At 43.5% G+C, this 23635-nt stretch overlaps 1 protein-coding gene and 1 long non-coding RNA gene across 2 annotated transcripts in view; one reads left to right on the top strand and one right to left on the bottom strand.

Annotated features, from left to right (window-relative positions):
- Nucleotides 1–169: 169 nt before the first annotated feature.
- On the top strand, nucleotides 170–8535 carry LOC125692471 (uncharacterized). The gene is made up of 2 exons (XR_007376683.1): nucleotides 170–1111; nucleotides 1697–8535. It is a non-coding gene; the product is annotated as an uncharacterized LOC125692471 (long non-coding RNA).
- A 7-nt stretch (nucleotides 8536–8542) lies between these two features.
- Nucleotides 8543–23635, bottom strand: part of NAA15 (N-alpha-acetyltransferase 15, NatA auxiliary subunit) — a 33758-nt gene continuing 18665 nt past the window's right edge. The window contains exons 8-20 of the mRNA XM_048942971.1: nucleotides 23309–23404; nucleotides 23065–23171; nucleotides 22554–22626; nucleotides 20701–20870; nucleotides 19892–20044; nucleotides 17829–17957; nucleotides 16082–16295; nucleotides 14777–14970; nucleotides 12591–12699; nucleotides 11899–11997; nucleotides 11039–11182; nucleotides 10171–10268; nucleotides 8543–8886 (exon numbers count right to left, since the gene is read on the bottom strand). Of these exons, the coding sequence (XP_048798928.1) occupies nucleotides 8686–8886; nucleotides 10171–10268; nucleotides 11039–11182; nucleotides 11899–11997; nucleotides 12591–12699; nucleotides 14777–14970; nucleotides 16082–16295; nucleotides 17829–17957; nucleotides 19892–20044; nucleotides 20701–20870; nucleotides 22554–22626; nucleotides 23065–23171; nucleotides 23309–23404 (1787 nt within the window). The 3' untranslated portion in view covers nucleotides 8543–8685. The remainder of the gene's footprint in view (nucleotides 8887–10170; nucleotides 10269–11038; nucleotides 11183–11898; nucleotides 11998–12590; nucleotides 12700–14776; nucleotides 14971–16081; nucleotides 16296–17828; nucleotides 17958–19891; nucleotides 20045–20700; nucleotides 20871–22553; nucleotides 22627–23064; nucleotides 23172–23308; nucleotides 23405–23635) is intronic.

Below are 23635 nucleotides of genomic sequence, written 5' to 3'. Positions count from 1 at the left end.
CCGGCCCTCCCCTCGCGGCGCGTCACGGCGCCTCGCTCCGCCCGCCCGGGCGCGTCTCGCGAGAGCTGCGCGGAGCGGGGTCGCCGCCCGGCCCTGCGGCGGGGTGCCCCCGGGGGGGATGGCGCCCCGGGCCCGCAGGCGCTCGGGGCCGGGCGGGGTGCGGCTGCGAGCGGCGCGCTCGGAAGGGAGCCGTCCCTGCCTACGGCACGTGGGGTAGAGGGGAATGGGCCGTTCCGAGCCAATCCGTTCTGTAGTTCTGTGCCGCTGACCCTCCGAATGACTGTCGTTTCAAACATCCCTATAAATATATACACGCAGAAACATTTCTGCGGATCTGCCGTACCGCTTGCCTCTAAATGCCACAAAGTTTCTATATTTACCGGCGTTGACTGTGGCCTCCAATAAATCAGTCCCGGGCAGCAAGTAATCCCACCTGCACCGTGCTCTGCCGACCGTGCCTGCGCATGTGTGAGATCCACATTGGAGACCTCGATCCCCACCGCTTTGTTTGATGCGAGAACACGTTGTGCATTTTATTTTCAGCAGGTTTTGCTTTGATAGTATGGGCTCAGAGGGTGACGCTGTTACTTATTGCTGCGGGAAAAAGTTTTTCGTCTTTACTGTTATCAAGGACGTAGTCCCGCTCCCCTTTAAATCAATACCTTGAATAAAAAGTCCCCCCGGTGAGCAAAGCTTTTTTTCTTGGAAAAAGTCTATTGATGCCAACAGGTAAAAGACCTCTTCAAGGTGCCAGCCATACCGCTCAGCATTGCAAGGCTACCGATGAAAGCTTATCAGAAAGCAAAAACTACACTACACTTGCACTCGAAAACACTTTGATACACCCACAGAAATAACGACGTAAACAAATAATAGTAATGTAGACGCGTATGGGAACGGCTGCATCAGGGCCTGAACCTCCCATTGATCACTTGAAGGGAGCACAGAATCAGCCACGGGAGCACAGGTGAAGGCAATTCAGCTGTGCTGCTGGAAGGGGTGGAGCCTGGCTGCACCTCTCCCAGACCCATTTAAGAGCTGGCTACCAGTGGGGAAGGTTTTCTTTCTGGAGGTTCCTCCTTTGCAGTTTTGCGATGAGCCCTGGATGTGGGTAAGCACTCGATCTATTCTCTTTTGCTATAGTAACTTGCTTAGCCAAACTCTCTTGTATATTTCATAATTATAGTATCTGTATATTCACTGATTATGTAATATGGAAAAAGCAAACAATAAAAACAAATGGAGGCCATGCAGCTGATGATGTGGTTAACGGTAAAGAGACTGAAGTTCTATTTTCCCACTGGTTTATTAAGTTGCTCCTTACGCTACCAAATTTTGAGGCTTCCCGCTGAGTACGCGGTTCCCACCTTCCCATACGCATTTATTCTGGCAGTCTCGGTCTGTCTTTTCCCGTTCCTCAAAATTCAGCAGCGGCCTGTGTCTTGAGATGAATGATTCAGTGCCATGCGCATAGTGCTGTGCTTCCTCGCTTTTAACAGATCTGAAACGTGAGGGTTTTTCTCCACCGTCCCCTTCCCTTCTCTTTCAGGGTTTGAGGAAAGGTGAATTTAGATTAGCTCAAGCTATTCGCATGGTGTGCGTGCATTTTGTACCTGCCAATAATTTATTGAAGGCAGAACGTGACAGGAGCTAAAAATTGTGTTCTCTCTATCCCAATTTGCCTTCTGTATTTCAGTTCAGAGTTTTGCAGAACTGAGAAGTGATGAAAGGGCAGGGACCTGGCCCTTTGTGTTGGAACTGTTGCAAAAACTAGATGGCAGACGTGGGAGGGGGCTCGCGGGACGCCCTATGCTGCTACTCTACTATGGAGAGCAGTTTTGGCAAAAAAATCTGTAGGTGAAGGCAGTAACCACCCTCTGCTATGATAGAAAGAAAGTCCTGAAAGACTGAATGGAAGGATTTGTGGTCATCGGGGTGCAAAAGTGGAAATTACAAGTGCAAACGAGGCTACTCTGCAACAAAGCTAAGACTGCTTTCTAAGCTCTACGGCGTAACAATTTTCCAGTCCTACTTCATACAGATACCACAAGTGAAGCAAGATGCAGAATGATAAACGTTATTTGATTCCTCTAAGGAAAAAAAGACATGAAAAGCATGATGTAAAGCACCAGAGCTCAACGCACCACAGCAGTGCCAGTCTTCGCTTACAAATTAATCAGCAACTCCTCTTGCTCTCTCCCAAATAAAAGGCGTTTATGTAACCCTTGCATAACCTGCAGGGCACAACAACACAGCAGCTGCCTCGGGTTCAGAAGCAGACAGCAGTACTCAGAATTCAGAGAGGTACGGCTCACTGCTTGGTCTGCAAACCAGCGAAGCGCCTCTCCTTCCCTTCCTTCACGATGGTACAGCAATTGCAGAAGTGATGCGTCTCCACCAGGGTGTTATTTGTCTGCTTTTTTTTCTTTGTGCTTAGTCTCTTCAGTGTTTTCAGGGGGAGTGACAGCAGGGGGGTTTTGTCATCTGCTGCTGCCCGTGACCCGCGCAAGGTTCCACAAGGGTAACAGCTAAGTAGGAGAAACGTCCTTTGTACTTGATGGAATAGAAAGGTACCGATGAAGAGTCACACCTGATCGTTGCGTTAAATATATACTTACACTTGTATTTAAGTGTACTTGTGTGAACGGCCACGCTAGTTCGGCTCCTCGTATCTGCTGTGCTTTTGGTCTGTGGCAGACCAGTCATGAGGTGCCATTCCAGCGATAGAAGTTTGAAAGCTTAAAGTTCAAGGAAGGCAGCGACCTGGAGCAAATGCCCCCCTCCACCTCTAAAACAGAAAACAAATTACTGAGGACGTGAATAAAGAAAGGATGCTGTTTTATACCAGGGTGTTATCCACTAAAATCCACTTTCGCAGCAACGAACTCCTGTTTCCGACTCGAAGGTATCAATAAAAAGCTATTTCTGAAATTACTTCAATATTTGCGTATCTAAAAATAAAAATAAAAGCTGTAACTTCTACTCATCACTGCCACAGTATTTAGTCTGCTGACTGAGGCTGCAAGAGTTTGAAATGCCCTGGGTGAATAAAGCATTGTGGACTTTTGGATGGGGAAGAGAAGGCTGCTGAACTTTTCTACCCTGCCTTCCATCCGGACCTGAGAAAAACAGCAGGTGTTTCCCTCTCAAACTGTTTCTTTTTCTTTTTTTTTTTTTTAAAACCTACAATAAAAGCATTGCTCAAATCCCCACCTGGGGTCTTTTGTAGACTAGAAAACTGACTGAGGGCCTTTTTCCATATGCATATAGATGCAGCTTTTAGGGAAAGAGTGACATTTCTACACCCATGCTGTCCTTTTCCATTCTTACTCCTGACGTAGTCACATCTTTTCCCCTACTGGCTTTTCCCCTACTGGCCTTCCTCCATTTTAGGAGACACCCCCACGCTTGCAACCCATTGGCGTGACGGGGCTGCCTGCGTCACAGCCAGCTGACAATGAAGGGAACTCCAAACGCCTGCTGTCCTCCCAGGGATCGTTTGCTGCAAGGCTGCTGGGTATCGGAGCGGGACGCTGAACCCTACAAGGAAACGCTGGCACTCGTTCACAAACAGAACTCAGCATTTTTATTCGTTGATTGACTTCCTGCCAGTTTTTGTTTTTTTTTTTTTTTCTTTGATATCTGCTATCACCAGAGAAGAGCATAAAAACACAGTACAACATTATCGACAGGTTAGGAAGGCTGGAAGGGAAAGCAGATCCCAGTACATTGGCGAGTAACTCGGCAGAGTTGATAACTTAAGATTTTTGAATGGATCAGCAATGAAGCAATAAATATGCTGCCACACTGAACCAACAAGAGGACTTTTGCTAAATTTGTGATTTATTGCATTACATTTTATAACTGAACGTATCCATCATCATACATTTGATCACCCACAAGGCAAATGACACTTTTTCATACGTTATGTGCTAAATGGCTAAAGTTATGCAGTAGCTGAACCGGGCTAGAACTAGTAGAGGTAGATACTGAATGGGCAGTGCCAGGCAGAAATATTTTGTCCCAGTACTTTTTACCTTTTGTTATGAACAATTAGCAGATGCAACATTTTCAATTAAAACAACAAACATCTTAGGGAAGCTACTCTAAGATGCTTTGAATTCGCTAGTGACGTTTACCTCGACATACTTCGTTGTTATGGTCCCTTGTAAATTGGACAACCTTCAAGCTCTGGGTTTTCTGCCGCGATTTACCTGGAGACCGACGCGCAAAGCTGGAATCTTTGTGAACGTGCTATTCTTCGCTGGAACCGCTCTAGAAGTAATACACACGTACAGCTTCCAGGACACAGGAGACTGCATTTAGATTATTTACAGTTTCAGTAATCATTCCAGCAACAAAAAACCAAACCAAACCCTACTTTGATGCTTAATCTAAACCAGAATTTCTATTACGCTGCCTCCTTGTAACTCCCTTCAGTCTCCTTTTGCCAAGATGCTGTATCAGCTACTCTTGGCCGTTCTCATTGCTGGCTGTGTGCTCTGACAAAGTCTCTGCCCCGAAACAGGCTTTGAAACTGGCACGTGCAGCTTACATTTCCAGGAAGTATCTCCTTCCACCACCAGAGCGGTTCCTAACCAGAACTTTCCTGGAAGCAACGGTCTTTTCCAGCCTCAGCAACCGTCTTCTTCCACCTGGAACAGCGCCCGCTGCTAGCACGCTCACGGACCGTTCTGTTCCTCCCCGACACTGCCATCTAATTAGACTACATCTGCATCACATTCCTCCGCAGCATCCCAGAGCAGCAGGTCAGGCTGTACTCAGTTACCAGACGAGCCCAACTTTCACTTCCATACGATAGGAACTATTGTATTTTATCCATCAGGTACGTGCCCCATTTTTAGAGCAAATTTCCTAGAGGGGGAAGAGAGGGAAACGATTTTGAAGCTAGCTAGCTGCTAGCACAAAACGCTTACAAAACATTTAAAGCGATCGCAAAAAGGAGAACAAGTATTCTTTACTCAGGTCTACTGAGCTGCATTACCCTATCAGATGTTGTAGCACGAGTGACGAATGTCTGAAGTGCAGCTGTGGTACGTGGGGTGCTAGCGCTACGCGAACGATGGCACCGCTGCTCAAGCCCTCAAAGGCGTAACCTAAGACCGAGTCCTTCCATTTGGTACGTAGGAACTTGCTCACGTGGCGGCGAGATCGCGATCTCACCCTACTCTCGCTGCTGTTTCCCTTCGGTAAATAAAAACAACTACAGTAAGGTGTTACACCAACTTTCAGGGGCTGCTGTACAGCTGAGCGCCTCCAAACCTGTAAAAACAAACCGAACGCTAAAGGAAGATCTGTTAGGCTAACGACACGCGCCTCATCAAACGCTCCACAAAGATCGACTAGGCTAACATTGTCTCCCTCATCTAGCCCTGCCGATCTTCCCGAGAACCTCAGAACCTTCTCCTTACGCTAGGGAAACAACCGAGTGAGACTTCATTCTGTACTGACACCGGGAACGTCCTCTCCCTGCAGTCACGCTAGCATTAAGACCTCGTCCGAAAAGTGTAACCATAGGAGATGCGGAGGCTTTTAAGGCATTGTAAACGCAAAGGCGTGAGATTTGTTACGGAGTAGCTCCTTCCAAGAACGTTTCGTCTGTTCGTACACACCTACCATCCCGATGTGCCTGAACGCTCTGCTCTCCCTACTATCTTAGCGCCTCTTTTACTTACGTACATTCTGAGTCCATTTCCCGTTGAGTTATGCAACATGCGTGAACCCAAGCTGCAGTTTTGTCTAAGGAAAACGTATGGTTCGAGTCCCAGCCGTCCTACCCCTCCCCTCCACCCCCCAAAGAAAAACAACCCCAACAACAAGGACCAAAAACCGATATCCACGTCATGCGACGTCAGCCGTGGCTCCACTAACGGCAAAAGGATGTCGCTTCAGGGGAAGCTGTGAAATACTAAACCAGAATTTGCCGCTAATAAGCAGTTCTAGATGGCTCTGACTGCAACTGCAGCTCATCCGCCTTGGCAGCTGAACACCGGCATCTGCCATTTATCTCCGTACGGAAAGGGAAGTTTTCACTGCAGCACGACGCTGTGCTGCTACTTCACAAAAGATGCGCTCCGGTGGGTTATAACTGTGTCTCCAACTCTTATAAGCACCTCCCTGGCCATCAACTGCACACCTGAGAAGTGCGGAGATGAAGCGGTAAGAATTCCTACGCCAATTAAAATAACCTTCTAGGTCAGGGAAACTCTCTACTTCCCTGCCCGAATCTCCGCTCTTCCGGAAGGGAACGAGGAACTGATCCGAAAGCATCCCTTCTGAAGCACAATGAACACCTTTGGAAGTCTCAGGGGGAATCGGAACGGATATGTAGATGAGGTTTCTGGAAGGCCCGTACAAATATCCTTTCCCGCTTGCATCATGAAGGATAACGATCCTGCTTTGAGTTCATCTATTTTGATGCAAAAACAGGTGCGGAACAAGTTAAACACACGATCCCGTTTATAAGCGGCATCCAAACCGCATTTGGAAAAAAGAAAATCGCTCGATGCTAGTCATGAACCGTTTAAAAAAGCGAGCATTTATCTGCCTCCAGCTAAGCGTCAGAAGCCAAGAGAACAGCAGCCATACTCAAAGAGGCAAGGCCAAGAGCTCGTAGCTCGCGTAGGCAAGACTGAACCGTCTTCGGTGCTTGCAGAAGGCATGCAGTCCGAGTATCTCAGGCCACAGAAAAGACCGAGATCTAGACGTTAAAGAGCAATTGGAGGCTCTACAGGCATTCTAGACCTCTGAAGCCCGGCGGATTAAATAGACAAATACAGCGATACAACATATATTTCCAACGTGAACTACGCCACAAACATACGAGAGGACCATCTAACCGAGAAAAGAAAGGGTTGCCAAACGCGCAAGCAAAAACTGACGCAACTACAAACCTCAGGAAACCTTCCCAGATTTCTGACCTGTACCATCGATCACTGACATCTGTTACGTGGTAGAGGAAGGCTGCGTATCCACACGACGGATACTCTCTGACCGAACTCCTGCAGCAAAGAAGGCACTCGCTTTGTAAGCTGTAGCTTATTTTCTGCTCTGCTTTAGGATAAACCTATTAAAAAAACAACATTTGGGGACGTATCTATAATATTAACACAGTAGACTCGCTGAACGTAGCTTGACTCGGAAAATAATCTTCCACAGAAAACCGGTGGAACGAAAAAGCCAAGCGGAAAAGCATTCTGCGTTATAGGACTAGCCAGACATTCAGTATTGACGTAATTCGTTCGCGCTTTCTACTCAACATCCGCCCATCGGCAGTGACGCGATCAGCGTAACCCGACAGCGTAGTAAGCCGACCCTGAGCTGCGCTCCTGGGAACCCGTTCGTTTTCAAAGTACAACAGAGATTGGTTTAAATATTCACACGAGTGTTTTTCAAAACGTTTTATTGCATCGTATTTGGTACCTTATGTTTGACAAAGGAAATTACATCTGTAACTGCAGGAATAAGAAGCTGGTCTGTTATTGAAAAAAAATCTTGGGCCCCTTAAAAGTTACAAAGTCTCGGGCTTGCCTGAAACAACTGAGCAAGAAATATATTCTTAGAAATGTAGGGCTTCAAGTATTACAAACCTGTGACACTGTGGAAAAGTTCCAGAGGTATCTAAACTGCAGCACTTTTTTTTTTTTTCTGCATAATGTGAACAAGGCCTGCTGAGGTTTTAAACTATTAGTCTCTTGATCGCTCAAAACGGTAGTCGGGAGTTCTCCTCTTGGCAACGTCAAGCCATAGTATGTTCTCATTTTGCTTTCGCTCTACGTGAAAAACGCGTGCTATCTTTCCTAATTAGTTGGTGCCACATCACAGTGCGTAATTTTATTTGGTTCTTGCATTACAGTTTTAACAAGCTCGGCCGACCTATTCGGACAGGCGCATCTCCTAACCAGCGACGTCATTTCTTCTCCCCGCCCCGCCTCCCCTCTTTCATTCAGAGAAATCGTTTCAACGGGTTCCCTGGGTTCCCTCGGTTAAAAACTGTGGTGCAAGAACACCAAACTGATCGTGTACAGTGAATTTCAGAGACGCAACGAGCTTATTGAACACACTACGTTTCTTAATTCGGCTTGGTATCCGTATGTCCCAGCATCCGCAACGTACCGCGGATGTTGCGGGTTTCTCTCTGTTTATTCTGATTTCACATTGCATACTTCCTATGGACTGAATCATCCCCGTATCAAAATCAGTCAGATGCTAAAGCCCCAACAACTCTTTGTGCTCAGTGAAAGAATCCAGTGCTAAAACAGCATTTTCGCTGTCTGAGATAACAGTAATCTCACAAGACAAATTTAAAGTAATATTTCTGCCACACACCTGCTCTGAAGGCTCCGCGCCTCCAGATTTCATATAAATTAGTTTAAAAACATGGGTAGGTAGGTAAGGACGAGGGCTGTTGTTTTTTGTTTTTTTTCTCTTCAATTTTAGCAGCTTTTAATTTTTAAGAAACCAAACAACCTATATCCAGTAATACGTTAGATATTTTATATATATACTTTGTCAGCAGGATAAAAAAAAAAACGTAAAACTATTTGAAGGCAACAGTTTTTTTCCCTTCCGTTCTCCGTGTAAGTTAGAACAATTCAGCAGGTGCGTGACAAAAATATTATACGCCAGATATGGTCCAATGTCATTTTTTTCCAATACAGTTGTTCATATTTCATTGGCCAGTTCTTCAGGTTCTGCAGAACTATCTCCGTTAACTGTGATCTTCATATCCTCTTCATAACCAGGGGGCATGAAAGCCAAAGCGTAAGGGAAAAGCTTATGACAATTTGCTCTGTAAGTTTCAGATGCTTCTTTACAGTCTCCAAGGCTACCGTCACATAAAGCTTCTAATACCTCCATACAAGTCTAATTAAAGAGAAAAATAGAGAAACGTTACCGACTCTTCAACGTTCACCCGAGCACTCACAAACAAACCGCGAATCCCGAGAGCTGTTTTCAGGTGTCCGCCACCACCGAGGGACTTTTTTCTAGCTAGCGGCAGCACGATGTAGCGGCGTAGCTTCCTCTGAAATGATGCGCTTTCAAGGGATTTAAGCAGCAGCTGGGAAGCTCAGCTGAAAGCAAATATTCTCATTCGTCACCTATAACTCATTTTCCTGAAACTACTCTTTCTCACTGCTTGGCAAGCGGGCTTATCGGCAAGCAAAGGCGCCTCGATTGAGGTCCCCCCCAAGACTTTTTTTGGATGCACTAAGAACCCATTTTTCGTTTGTGAAAATACACCACGTTTTCCTAAAATTTACTTTGGTGAATGCACCTTCATACAGCAATCGGAAGAACCGTGGAATGCAGTTAAAACGTAAAAAACGCGCTAAGTGAATAAACCCAACTCTAGGCGGTCCCATTTCTGACAGTGCAAACTTTTTTCCCCATAGTCGAGGGTGCGTGACTTACTGTGCGTGGCTGCAGCTACTGAACGGAACCGCAACCTGGGTTTTTCACGTCCTGCACATTTATTTGCACTTTTGTATCCACGTAACGATTTAGAAGAGGAAAAGGAGGTTGCCTGCTTTTATGGTTTTGTTTCAACGTCATTTGCAAACGTGAGAGGCTGAGCTTCCAGAGAGCTCGTCAGCATTCGGCATCCTTCCACCTCGCACAGCTATTCTTTTCTCACTCCTCAGGAACTTACTATAGCTTTTATTTGTTCTGTGTTGAGGGTGACTGCTTGGTCCCCCTCGCTATGGCGTCCTGAAGTTCTCTTCGACAAGCCCTGTACTGCCTTGCGTGAGCTCTGCGCCACACGAGAATATACAGGAGGTCACGTACATCTCATTTAACATCTGCAACGTGCCCAGAGACATGCGATCCCTACTGCAAATCAAACGTCACTTCCTTGCTTATGAGAACGCATTTCGAGATATGTCTATCCCCCCTTCAGATCCTGATATTAAAGGGCACTTCCACTGGAGAAATAACACAGTTTCTGCCTAGCTATTTACTACATGACGTGTGCAAAACGGACAAATTTTCAGTGCCGATGACCCCGATGGCCCTTTCTCTCACGTGACTACCCACGCTCCCTAACATCAAGCGCAGCAATCATTTCAGCTTCCTCTTACCTCTGTAGCTTGCACAAAGCTTTTGTAGACAGAGAAGCAGTACTAGTTCACAATTTGTGTCTGTTACCTGAAGATTTCTGTTAGTGAGGGATTCGTCCAGGGTCATCGCCAGCTCCACCGCTCTTTTCTGACTGGAAGGATCTAAATAGTACATCATTCTGGCAGCTACAAGAAGAAACACGAGCTTCAACATTCAACGGAAAACCAAAAATTTATTATAAGCAAACATAAAATAGAGATAGACAGTGTGACTAATAGGCAATATTACCGTAGATCTGCAGTAGCAGTTCAAAATAACACCATGTGAAGCATTACAGACGATACCTGAGCAGTTAGGAGGGCAGCTGTTATTAAACGCTAGACAAAGCACCGAAACCAGTAGGTCGCTTCTATCCTGCAGGATAGGAGCGTTTGGCAGCAAACCGCACGGACAACAAAGAGAACCCATCGGATCCGCTGCCACAGACCACGGCTCCTTCTAGCAGCAGCGCTCTTATTTCTGGGGCGCAGAAGACATCAGTGCACTGAAACCCGTTACAACACGATCGTAGCACAGAACACAGACGCTACCGAACAGAAGCTCCGAGTCGTGCTTGGAACTCGGACGTCAGAGAGGGCACAAAGAATGAACTCGCTATTCACTGAGGCCAGGTTGACTAACGGAGCCGAGGCAGTAACACTGACCCCTTGGGAGCCTTACATCCTGCTTTCCCACTATAACACTGCAATACCTGATTGCGGGTACTCAGCACGCTTCTCGACAGTCAGTCTCTTCGAAGACACGTATTAGAAAACTTTACAGCTCTGACCCAGGCGAGGGATAGCATTCCGCACGGAATGAGCAGGTTTTACGCGGCTGGTGCAGGCAGCGAGAGGACGCTGCCAGATCCGAGAGAACACAGAAGCCGGGCAGGAAAAGTAAAAAGGCAAAATACCTGATAACCTATGCGGTAGCGAGTCATAGTTCTTCTTAAGAAAAGCTTCATTGAAGTTCTTTGGATTAGTTGCTCCAAAAAGCCGATTCATCTCTTGGTTCAACACTGTTCTAACTGCATCAGGCAGATCCTTACTTTCAGACACTAACGAAGAGGAAAAACAAGTTAAACCGGAGGTAATCACAGTCAAACCTACTTCATGTTTTTATTTTTGTGATATTCGCATTATCGGCACAATTGAAAAGGACATATCTCAAAGGAAGATGCATAAAATAAGGTAAGTAACCAGGACTGCTTGGAAAAAGCTGAGATAACAGTTTTCTGACGCGCAGAAAAAAGCGATATATCTCGATACATTGTCTATCTTGCTGATTAAAGCCAATTAGACTCAAAGACTGAGACGAGAAAAGTCTCTTCTTAAACATATCTGGTCTTTAGCCATCGAGAGGAAGAAACACTTCCGGGGAAGGGAGAAAAGCCTTCCAGTCATCCAGCGCAAAAAAAGACTTGATTCTACTCCTTCTCCTTACGCTCTGACACAACTCAGAGCACAGAAGCCACGTCACTCATTCTGCTGTTTCCATTTGCCTCTCTGGCTCTCACAGGGACTCACCGCATTGCTCACAGTTGGAAAGATACTAACTAGCACTCGTTCAAAGACTAACTGGATCCAGCCGCAGTTACGTTAAAGATACCTAATTTAACATATAGTCAGATGCTTGAAAAGCTTTCTAATGTTATTACTAATTATTTTGCATTAACGATGCTAACAGTTTGTAAACTAAGAACCAATGACCGTATGTAGGTTAGGCATCATCTGGAAGCACAGACAGATGAAGTCATGCCCAACAGATACGTACCGCTGCTGAAGAGATGAATCATACACTCGTGAAGCCAAGGATGACTGGAGTCGATAGCAAAAGCTCTCTTCACAGACTGAAGCATCAGAAGGAACTTCTCTGGAAAAGAAAGAATTGGCAAACGGTCAAAAAAACGTAGCTGAAACACAATGATGTACGCTGCAGGAGAACTTCAAGTTTGGAATTAGGATGATCAGAACAAATTAAAGGTGAGCGTTCTACAGGAACCATGTTTTTGAAATAGACATTTATTTAGCCAGTGATTTAGACCAGTTAAACTAGGAAGTAAACTTGCAGTTAACTAGTTCATAAAGCATAATATTTAACTGATGCTAATATTTAACTAATTCTAAAGCTGAGCGCTTCAAAGGACTCCTTAGCAAGCGTGCATCGCTTCTACACATTGCGCAGTTCTGCAGACTTGTGATGCAAACAAGTAACGAGGGCAAATGCAGGCTGGGAGAATTAGTTTTATAGCCCAACAGCTTCTACGAGCAGCAAAAAAAACAGATAATCAGCAAGCGTTCCAACTCTGCATTCTTCACAGAATGCTAATGGCTACGTTGTTTGCACAATGAATCGTTACGTCTCCACAGGGTCTGATTCCTCAATAGATCAACGCGTGGCTCTTCAAGTCCTACGTTCGAATCCAAACGAACACGTTGCTTTATTTCAACACAGCTCTTACCTACCTTTTCGAAAATAAATCTCAAAGGCAAAGAGATGCGTCTCTATTTTGTTCTTCACTAAATTCTTCAGGGGGGTTAAAAATTTAATGGCTTCTTCCAAAGGTGCTTCAACCTACAGATTCCAGGAAGGACATATAAGTAAGACATTAACAACTCTCTCACAAGTCAAGCTGCATCAGAAGGTTACCCTCAAACCATAATGCACGTGATACTTAGCACCTGTTATAAATTGTGCTTATTCTCCTCCGTGTCTGAACACAGACCGTCAACTCTGACTGCTTCGCGACGCCTACAAATTGTATTTTCCTATTGAGATACATCTTGGCCTTCTGTCATATATCAGAAGTAACAACAATTGCAGCTGAACCTGCACAGTAATGTACTGAAAGCTACACACGCAGGCCTAAAACGTCGATAAATAATTGATTTGTGCTCGTTCCTGACAGAGCCTGTTCAAGCGAGCTGCAGGCAGGTTCCGGACAGCTGCCGGGTCGTGGCAACGTTCCCACCTAAGACATCAATGACGGGTTAGAAGTAACTAGATACCGACATCGGTCAGCGGCTCTTAGCTAGCACAACTCGGTAATGGATAGCTTAAACACAAATAAATTCACTTCATTTGGACTCCTTACAAACGGACCACTTGCATTAAAAGATTAAGGATCATTAGAACAAGAAAATTCTGCTGTCCCGTGTAAATTCTAATAAAATTCATAGAATCCTAGAATCACAAGGTTGGAAAGGACCTACAAGGTCACCTAGCGCAACTGTCAACAAACACAAGATATTGTCTGTTTGTAATGCTTTTGCAACGTTGAAGCAATTGGCTTCATTGAGCCGCGCAAGGTAACGCTGAAGACGGTGACAGACACCTCGCAGAGCTCTCGCTAATCACAGACTCTATCGGTTCTCGTTATCAAAACTTAATGGTTTGCACATGCTGCTGGGAGCTCACGTAAGCGAGTCGCAACTCCACACTTAAAAACTGTTTAGAACACACCAGTCCCATTCCAAAGCTGCGTGCTTAACGCCAAAGTAACGTATCATCCGCCAAGGAAATCTGGTTTCGACTGTGCCAGGAAAACCGTTTGCAAGTGACCAACAATGTCAGAAATGGTATTTCAGTCCTGACAACCAACCGTATCTGGAGCTCTCTAAAGCACGATTCCGATACTAAATATGGAATAGAATTTGCAAAGATATGTCAAAGAACGCACTATACAGCTGTAACTATTCCCTATAACTTGAGGACAGCTTAGGTTTTCACGAGATATCCCATGACATCCTCTGCTTCAGAGCACGCCATTGAAACCAGTTCACTCTTACTGAGCATCACAATTAGAGCGCTTCTTCCTGCAATGAAGTGGGAGTAGTTAAGTTTCTCGAGTCCCTTGATTCCTGGCTGTAAATTTCACTTTGTCTGCTTTCCAGTACGCCCCGCAAAAGCCAATAATATTCACCACACTTGCAAAGTGAAAATATTGGATTCCCAATCCAGCAATACTCGGACGCTGTACTGCCGTGAGTAAAGCATTTTTGCTGTCAGTTTTCCCGGTATCTTCCCCCACCTTTTTTTCCAAATATTTTCCTACTCCTTCCAGACACATTATCGCAACAACCGTCCAGGTCACCTTCCTTTCTGACCCTCCTGCAGAGGGATGCATCTTACTCCCGATTTCAAAATTCACCTCGCTCTAGTCGACTGCTGTTTCTAAACAGCTTCTTCCAACTTTCCTTCCACGTTCAAAACAAGCGCGATTAAATGCTGTTAAAGCGCTCTGTGCCGTTATGTCTCCTCCACAAAGCATCAACGCTTATTAACTCAAAACTTAATATGAGCCACGACGAGTCCAAAAGCAATCAGGTTACATACGGATGCGCACCTGTTCAGCTATCAATAGGGTACAGTCAGCAAACACACAAAGACACTTTCACCTGAACCAAGAGCCTGTGACTTCAATTGCGACCTTGGAAAACTAGGCACAAAAGCAGTCCTTTTATTAAACTGTTCACAGCATTCCCGCCAAACCGTTCCTGGCAAATAGGTTTTACGATGTAATTTTTTTAAACGCTGCCCGCAAAAATCAGGTAGGCATAAAATAACTAGGTTGTCAGAATGGCTTTCAAACGGTCTGCAAGCTCACACCAACATCCCGTAAATTTTGGCTTAATGCGACATTAGTAAGCACCTTGGCCAATTTCTCAGGAATCAGTTCTTCTTTCGGGCCTCCGATTTCCTCATCGTCGTCATCTTTCTTCTTTTTCTGATTCCTCTGTTGCTTCTCTTTCTCGGCATTCTTCTTCTCCTCCTCCAGCTGTGCTTTCTTCTGTGCTCTTCTCTGCTTATTTCGTAGCTTCTTCAGCTCCTTATCAGACATATTTGCTGTATATATAGAAAGGGCAAAACGGACAACATCGATGCGTAACGTTAATGAGTGTCAAGTGTCAGGTGCCACCGACTTTTAAACCACATCTACTAACTACTGACGCTGCTATTACAATTGTAAAAGTTTGTTTAGTAGAGAGATTATTTATAGTCTACGCTGTTATTTCTTTTGTGAAATGAGGGCAACAGGGGTTTGAACAATTAGAGCAAGCTGACGGCAAGACTAAGTCGTTACCAAATGACTTGAGCGTCACGAATAAAAGCTCACGCCGACACAAACTGATTTCTTCCTTAGGCATCCGTAACAAAGAAATTATATTTAAGGTATTAAATAGCGTAACAAAAACAAGGTGAATGGTCGTATTTCGACGTAGAAACCTCCAGCTTTGCTTTTCGTGTCCTACCAATACCTTACACTTGTCTCACAGTCAGATCCTGCCCTCCCTCCAATTAAAGCACAGAGAAATCATTGAAAATGCATCAGAAAGCAGCTACACGGAATTCGGCAATGCTCCTGCTCGTCTTCGTATGAACCCAAATCCACGTAAATGAACAGGAAACGGGAAATCTTCTACCTGGACGAGTTCTTCTCTAAGTATTCAAAAGCCTTATTTTGCAGCGCTAGAAGCGCCCCAAGCCGCAACCGCTGAAGTTGCTCTCCCTCTAATGAGAAGACGGGCCGAAAAGAAAATTAAAGACTTAAACTTCTTTTAAATTAACAGCAAGAGATGGCTACATTTAACCTGCTAGCCATTTCACTGCGTGCCGATTTTTACGTATATCTTCTTCTTCAATCTGTTACAGATGAACAACCGTGAGATTTCAATGTTTTGTCAGCTGTTTCCTAACAGAAACGCTTTTACTTAAGAATTACAACTGTTACTACAAAAAACAAAAATCACAGATTTTTTCCTACTAGATACAAACTTAGATTTGTTTAGCTGTCAGTAGAATATTTACTTTTACTTCCAGGACAACTTACCATTTGAGTTAAACGCTTCCATTTGGTAACAATAACAAACTTACAGTTGGCAACCGTAGAAGGGTTGGGCCTTCTTAAAATATTCACCGATCAGTGAAACTTAAACGAATCTGGAGGGTTGAATACCTGTATCTGCCTCGTGCTCTTTATTTTCATCTGTTAAGGGATTATCGTGAAGTTTCAAATATATCTCTATGGCAATCCGTGCCGCTTTGAAGTAGAATGGATGTTGTCGAAGTACATCTTCCAGCTTTAACAAGTCCACGTAAGACCTAAGAGTAATCTTCCTCATGCAGTAAGTGTGGAAGTCAAACTGGTCGTCTGTGATTTCTACAAAATGCTAACACAACATAACGTCATAAGCGTTAATCACATACTAAACTTGACCCGCTTCCCTCCCCTCCGAAAGGAATAATTTAGTAGGAGACTGCTGCTGACGCTAACTTTTCCAGGTGTGAATTAAAAAAAGCAAAAATGTAATGGTAAAAAAAAGAAAAAACCACCGAAACAGAAGACATCCTAGGTCAGAACCGAATCGTCCAGCCCACAGCATCTCAGCTGTAACAACCCTCTCACAACGTGAACTTTAAGAGATGATCCTGACTTGATTGCTAACAAGTGACACTCGAATTTTTCTTTTATTAACTCATTTCATTTTTTCACTTCGTACTTCTGACTTCCATCAACTACTGTGGCAATTAATTCCACGTGGCGTGGCACAAGAAAGTACTTGCTCTTGTTCTGTTTCCTCAGCGTCACCCAACACTTTCGTTTGAGGGAAAGTCATACCCCTCTTCCACTTGCCAATGTATTTATGATCTCGTACAGCTGCTGCTTGTCAAACTGAGGATGAAATACTAGGTGTGACAAGCTAAGTGCACTCCCCTCGTGTAGAAGCTATTCCATAGCTTATGTTCTACCGGCTCGTTTTTAAAAAGAACAACATATGATAATCAAATGTAAACTACGGATTTCCATAACGGAAGGAAAAGTAATTCCCAACACCATGAGTCCTTTCAGCCAATTTTCAGCCAGTCCCCTACACCAGCACAGATTCTGGAAAACTGCTCCGCAATTTCTTTCCCGAGCAGCAGTAATTCACAGCAGACAGGCAAAGTGCTCTTCTAGTCCCTCCTTCCCCAACTAGACACGTTTCTTTAAAAGGTTTGTGCCAACAGAATGTGGTCTTGGCCACTGTTTGGGAATCACGTTCACGGTATTTCCTGTGAGCTGCTACAAATAAGTTCTGCCAGCAGAGAAGCGTCAGCGTTGAAACCTTAAGTGTCTCCTTTTGAAAAGATGCGTTGCTTCCTGCTACTCCTCCTTTCCAAGTACTTCACACCCTCAGCTATCTTGTCATGTTAATACGCTTACCTGCTTGAAAAACAAATAAAACATGATACGGCTGTGGGTTGCTGTCGTCGTTTAATCTGGGGAATCTGCACATCCCAAACTTCTTTTGTTTGCTTACAGTGGATGTGCATTTGATGTGCAAGGTTTTATCCCTCTGATTTTGGATAAAATTTCTACTTTAAGAAGTTTCCATGCTTCTAATAGTTTCCCTTTCAATCGGTAGCTTAGTCTTCGCCTTTATTTTGAAAGGAGAAGATGCTAGAATGAAAATAATGAACTCTGTTTTTGACAGTTTCCTGTTCCTCCCCGGATCTTTACAATACTTCATATACTCTAACACACTGCTACCTAATTTTAAGGTGAAAATATCCTTTTTATCAGCTCCCCGGTGTCCAACGAGAAACAAAAATCACTCCGAGAGCTACATGAAGTACACGCTTACTGCTCAACAAGGAAACATACCAGCAATGTAAATTTCAGCTAGTACTTTGCAACCCAGCCAGTCTGACTAGATACATACTCTCTCAATTTCGTGGCATTTCTTAAGTGCTTCTCCAAATTTATTCATCGCTTTGTAAGCCTGCGCACATTCTGTCTGAAACCACATGCACTGCATCTCATTCAAGTTCTCCACTGCCGAGGTTCCTTCCTACAAGCAAAAACAGCGTTGTTAAAAAACACATCTCAATTAGTTAATCAGTTAAAAGCGCAAGTGAAAAGGCCGGGGGAACGCTAAATTTCAACAGTGAGGTCCTCAAAGTACCTACTTTGCAGTAATACAAATTACTCCTTCATATACATTAATATATTCCTTTTGTGCACTTGCACTCCGATATAAGCTTTGCTGTACCACCGCCACTGATGTGGTCCCATATTTCCACAGCATTATCTGTTTCCTTCACCCACAATGCTGCGTCAAGCAATGGGCAAGACGGATTTGCCTCGCCCGTTAATCAGGTCTCCAAAGTGAAGATACCATTCCTCTACGATTCTATTTTCAGAAGACTCAAACATGCAGTGAATAGCCACGTAGTGACCACTTAGCTGCGATATCCTCACTGTAAGGATAGCAAAGGCACTCATTTAATTGCTTTTAATACCATGTGCGAGTCTATCGCATTGGTAAAGCAAAGCAGTACCAGTACTTTTGATGATTTCTGATACAGAAATGCTCTCGACTGTCTGTCTCATCTGGTATTTGTATGTACTTGCACAGATCTGTAGAACTGACGTGCCTTTCAAGGTCAACACCAGTTTCGGCCATTCACAAAGTTTACTCCAGTCATGCAGAAAAATAAAAAATAAAAACAAGCTAAGCAAGAACGAGCCAAGAACCAAGGCTGGGAACACGACGGATAATATTCAAATGTAAGAGTAGGGAGAATGCCCCAAATGAAAAAGAAAGGCAGTCTTCCAATGAGTCGCATGTGAGCGACAAGAAATCAGAAAAACGGCCCAGGTTCCACTTCCAAAAGTTTTCATTTAGGACTTTCAGAATTGTTTTTCAAGAAGCTTCTACTTGGAGCAGTAGAAACAAGATCAAAGGAAGATGAAGACCAAAAAGGGCAACGTAGTCAAGTACTAATTTTGACGTTTCATTCTGGGCAACTACGCTTGCTTTTCTGACGTCATCTTGAAGCCGCTTAGGGCATGCAAGTAAGTCAGTAGGACTGCATTCAGAATAATTTTGCACCTGTACACATGAACATGCAAACCTTTTGAGGTTAAATCATTTTTTCTTTAAATTTCATCTGGTGTTTGCCTGCACGCCCCCAAAAAAATTTATTTTCAAAAGAAGTCCTTCATTTTCCCTCCTAACTGCCCCCGCTCATACTACAGTACTACAGGCTTTCCTTAGTCTTCAACCAAGAGAAAAATGGGCAAGACATAAATGATAGGGCCGGAACTAAACAACCCTATTGTTCGAGAAAGACATCAAGCGATTTTGACTTTCCTTTTTATAAAATACCAACAGCAAGATAAATAAATTTCAAAAGTAACTAACCTATGAGACATCTAACCTATTAGAATAGTTGACGGCAGGCACAAAAGCTGATGCGTGAAATTCAGTAATCCGTACGGTGCAAACTTTTCCTGACCGCTGACAGAGTAAGCAGATGCAAACAAAAAGATACCGTGTGCAGCTTCCCTTTGTGCCTACTGACCGTGGCTTTGGGGATGAAAGCTGGTCTGCAAAAAGATGGCGTTTTAGGAATGCTCTCATCCCACGGCCACACAATTTCTTCACACGAATTTCTTATTTATAGGGATGTTTGACTATTCCTAACGTATTCTGTGAGAACAAATATTAAGACCAGAGAATTTTCATCCAGAAAGGGCATCCCTACTTGGCAATGAAAAAAGGTAAAATGCTTTATCTCCGTATTTTCTGTTAATTCTAAAGAATCGTGCTGTGTAATTCAAACCGTGATGCTGACTACAACAATCAGTAAAGCCAGAAACCACAGTTCATCTGAAACTGAACCTGAGGATTGCAATAACGTTAAGTGGAAAGCTAACACAAGACTCCATACGGGATTAGGCCTATGTTATGCCAAAGAGTTACAGTTAAATGGAACCGACCCTCGTAAATTTTGAACACATTTCCTCTGCTTCTTTAATAAAGTTTGCTTTCAACATGTATTTTGCACATTTGGAGTTGATAAATCGGTCTGCCGTGTCCAAAGCCTGAGCCTCATCCATCCACCTTGCAGCTTCTTTGATATTTCCAGCATGCTTAAAGAAAAAAAGGCAAATTAAACTCAGTAAGTACACAACGCGCGCATTTTCTCCCCTCACTGCATTAATCTAATTAGTTAACTTTTTATACGTTCCCTTTTAAGTGGCTGTCCTGAGGAAAACAACATATCTTTCAAGGGGAAAAAACCCCAAGCAACTATTTTCCGTTCTTCTGGAGTTCCAAAGGTCTCTCAGCACAGGAAGTTCACTTAAAACAACTTGGGTTAATCCCATTTTCATAGAATACCGCGCTGCAGCTGAGGAATTAGTTCCAAATAGTAAAGAAAATAAGGGTGTGTATGTGCTGTCAGGTGGAGAACATATAGAATATCAACTACGTTCTGCAGTGCGGTTTTTATAATTCAAAACCTAATTGTAAATTGACAATGTACATTTGCAGTACGCTTCTCCTTCACCAAATTTTAAAAATGGGCTGATTCAGACAGAATGAAAAACCCAACCGGTCCATCCATAATCTACTTTAAGAACTCACTGAAACACACTCAAACATTTTCCATGGATTCTTTGCGTCTTGCTTAAGACAAGCCCAGCATTTTGATGTTCCCTCAGTAACACTGAAGTGTAAACGCGTGTGAAAACTTTCATCGACTCAAAAGAAAAACCACGGATCATCAAGTGTGAGCCAGGCTTACCTTATAGATTTTTGCCTTCACAAGGAACAGCTCTATCAAAGTGGGAGTACTTTCTATAGCAGCATTTATGTATTCTAGAGCCAGCGACGGCTGCCCTATTTTATCGTAATGTTGAGCCAAATAATACTGGACCCAAAGTAAAGTGGTTGGAGGTTCTTCTTTACCGTCATCTACAGCAAGAAAAAAAAAATAGTGAGATTTTTTTACTTCAGTTTATTCAAGACAACATGGCAGAAGACAAATTCTACGCGCGTAGATGCTGAAGTTAATTGTGCCTATCTGTCAGGCTGCCACACCAGACCTGGGAGCGTTTCCAAGCTCCAGTTAAGCTCAACACCTTTTAAGTCTGTCTAGACAAGATTTGAGCACAATTTTCTTTTCTCACACTGTGATTTCCTTTCAGTGAAAGGAAGCCTGAAGTGGCGGGTCAGAAGAGTTGAGTTTGGATCCAAGTAGCCCCTCAATCGGGACAGCCAGATGAGCGGCATTGAGGCACACCCCACCTGTTCTTGCAGAATACTGCTTTCAGGTGAAGGATAAAGCAAGAAGTCCTGCTGAGCGCAAGTACTGCCCAGTAACGACATGAAGCATTTCAGCACTTTTAGCATTTAGATGCTTTCCACCCACAAAGTTGATTATTTTCAAATAAAACTGTCTGTTGACAGCTTTGAAAAGGCTTTTCTATCTCTACAGTGTCACAGTTCATTTAAGCACATCCTACGACAGCTGCTATTCAAAAGTTAGAAAACTGCAGTTGTGCTTCATGTTCACAGCGCTGCTGACTTTTAGACTTCTGATTTTTGTTACAGAGCACAGCACCTGGCAGGGGGAGGGAAAAAAAAAGGACCTGGATTCTGGTCCAGTCACCCGATAGGACATAAGTTAACAGGAAATTGTACCGCTCATTCACTTTAGGCTGAAAGAATACTGTTTATTTGAATGAAATTTAGCATCACAGCAAATATTTCATTGCAATTGCAGCAAGTTATTTCCTCAAATGGAGAAGTATGTGTATTTGAAATGCCTGGACAAATTAAAAAAGCTACCGAGTAGTCTTCATTACCGTAGCCTCAGCATGACATTCTATGGAAAAACTCAAGCAACTTCTCAAGGAAGCATTACATTATTTCTGCAGAGGGAACAACTGCTTATAACTTCAGGAAAGATGTCTTTAATGTTCTTAATTTATGCTGTCATTCGTGCTGTCTTCATTATCATACTGTTATAACCTACCTACTAAAATTTCAAAACCCCTTTTGTTGATAATTTACGCAGAATAGCTTTCCTAGGTATTTTCTTTTCAACATGGTTACGACAGTGACTAAAGAAACACAAAACTATCAGAGAGAACGCTACGGAGGGGGATTCTGTGAACGCAGAATCATGCCTTGCAACACAACTACATTTGTAACCTGGAAAAGGATTTCAACTCCCAAAGAACAAGTGCACAAAGAAACAAAAGAGCAACTCAAAACAGACACCGTCTCGCCACCAACTCTGAACGGCAGAAATCCCCGCAGATTGTGCTACCCAAACAGCGTCGATTCAATTGTTACTTATTGATATAACACTAGCTTTCAAATTTCAGTTTCCCGAAGAATAAGCAATTCAAGCCCTGAAAACGGGATACTTGAACTCAAAACCGCAAGAGAAACGGTAACTGGACATGTGAGTAGAGACTTCAAGTTAGACAGCTGAAATCCATTTTAAGGACGGTTGTGGTTTGGTTCTGTTTTGGTTAAGAAGGAAAAACAATCTCACACTTCTTGCACTTCACTGATTCTCTGCCTCTGAATGGTCACAAGGTTCCTACCAAGCACAACTTATTTCGAGCATGACAGTTTAGCACTCACCGTTTGGGTGAAATAACCGGCAACTTCTTAGGGAGGTTTCATAACCCACCACCAGCTCTTCAATGATTGCCACCTACACGTGCAAGACAAGACCAAAAGAAAAAACACAACAATAAAATCTGAGGGCAAGATCTGAGGGCTACGGCGCTTCAGTTTGAGCTGCCTAGAGGTCCCCAAACTAGTTATTCTTGGGCAGAAGATTCTGCAGCCACCTAAAATGTCACGCATACGGGAACATACCCAGTATCAGTTAAACCAACAACAAGCTCCCCTCAGTTCAACTCTATAAAGTCTTCAATTATTAAGTCTTAGTTTTCTGCATTCTCCAAATGGGCACAAGGCTATGTATATGCTTGTACTTTATTTTTCTGGATATACTAGGCCATAATACACAACAGTGCAGACACTACTGAAGGAAAAAAAAATTTGTTTTTTTTTTTTTTTTTCTTCTCCCTAGTGCAGAACAGCTTTTAAGAGACATCATGTGACAAGTGTGAGAAAAGAATCCTACCTTCTCCTTGTCTTTATATAACGATCGTAAGGTATTGAAGACTGGCGGGCAACCTTTGCTGAAATTCATCCTTAGGAACTTGTCCAGACACTCCTTAAACTTTTCACCTTGAGAGGAAAAAGACCTGTTGATTTTGTTTTATCACGCATTACTTCTCAATTGCGGACAAGTGCTGTTAGAACATTAGCATTTAAGAAGGAAGCAGTAGTGTAGATTATTAGCTGCTCGGCCAAAACGCATTTACCTGACAAAAAATTTAATGGCAATCTTCTTGGAACTAGTCCCCTTGGGTACTTAGTCCAGGCCTCTTCATAAATCTTTAGCCTCTCCATCATATTAGCTGGAACAGAACAGAACAGTTGACTTTTTCTTTTTTTTTGTCAGGATGGGAAAAGGCAGAAGGAAGAGAAAGGAAACATTTGCATCTGCTTAAAAACGATCAGAATACATAGCAACAAATAGACACTTTGTTCATTTATAGTACTTCGTGACTTCAGGTATTAAGTACGCCTAAATCCCCCATCCAGCAGTGTTTACAATTCTGTGCCCCTTATCTTAAAGAAGGATTCTC

The sequence above is a fragment of the Lagopus muta genome, chromosome 4, assembly GCF_023343835.1.
Source record: "Lagopus muta isolate bLagMut1 chromosome 4, bLagMut1 primary, whole genome shotgun sequence".
NCBI lineage: Eukaryota > Metazoa > Chordata > Aves > Galliformes > Phasianidae > Lagopus > Lagopus muta.
The sequence above is the reverse complement of the archived record's forward strand: the minus strand, read 5'-3'. Positions and strand labels throughout refer to the sequence as shown.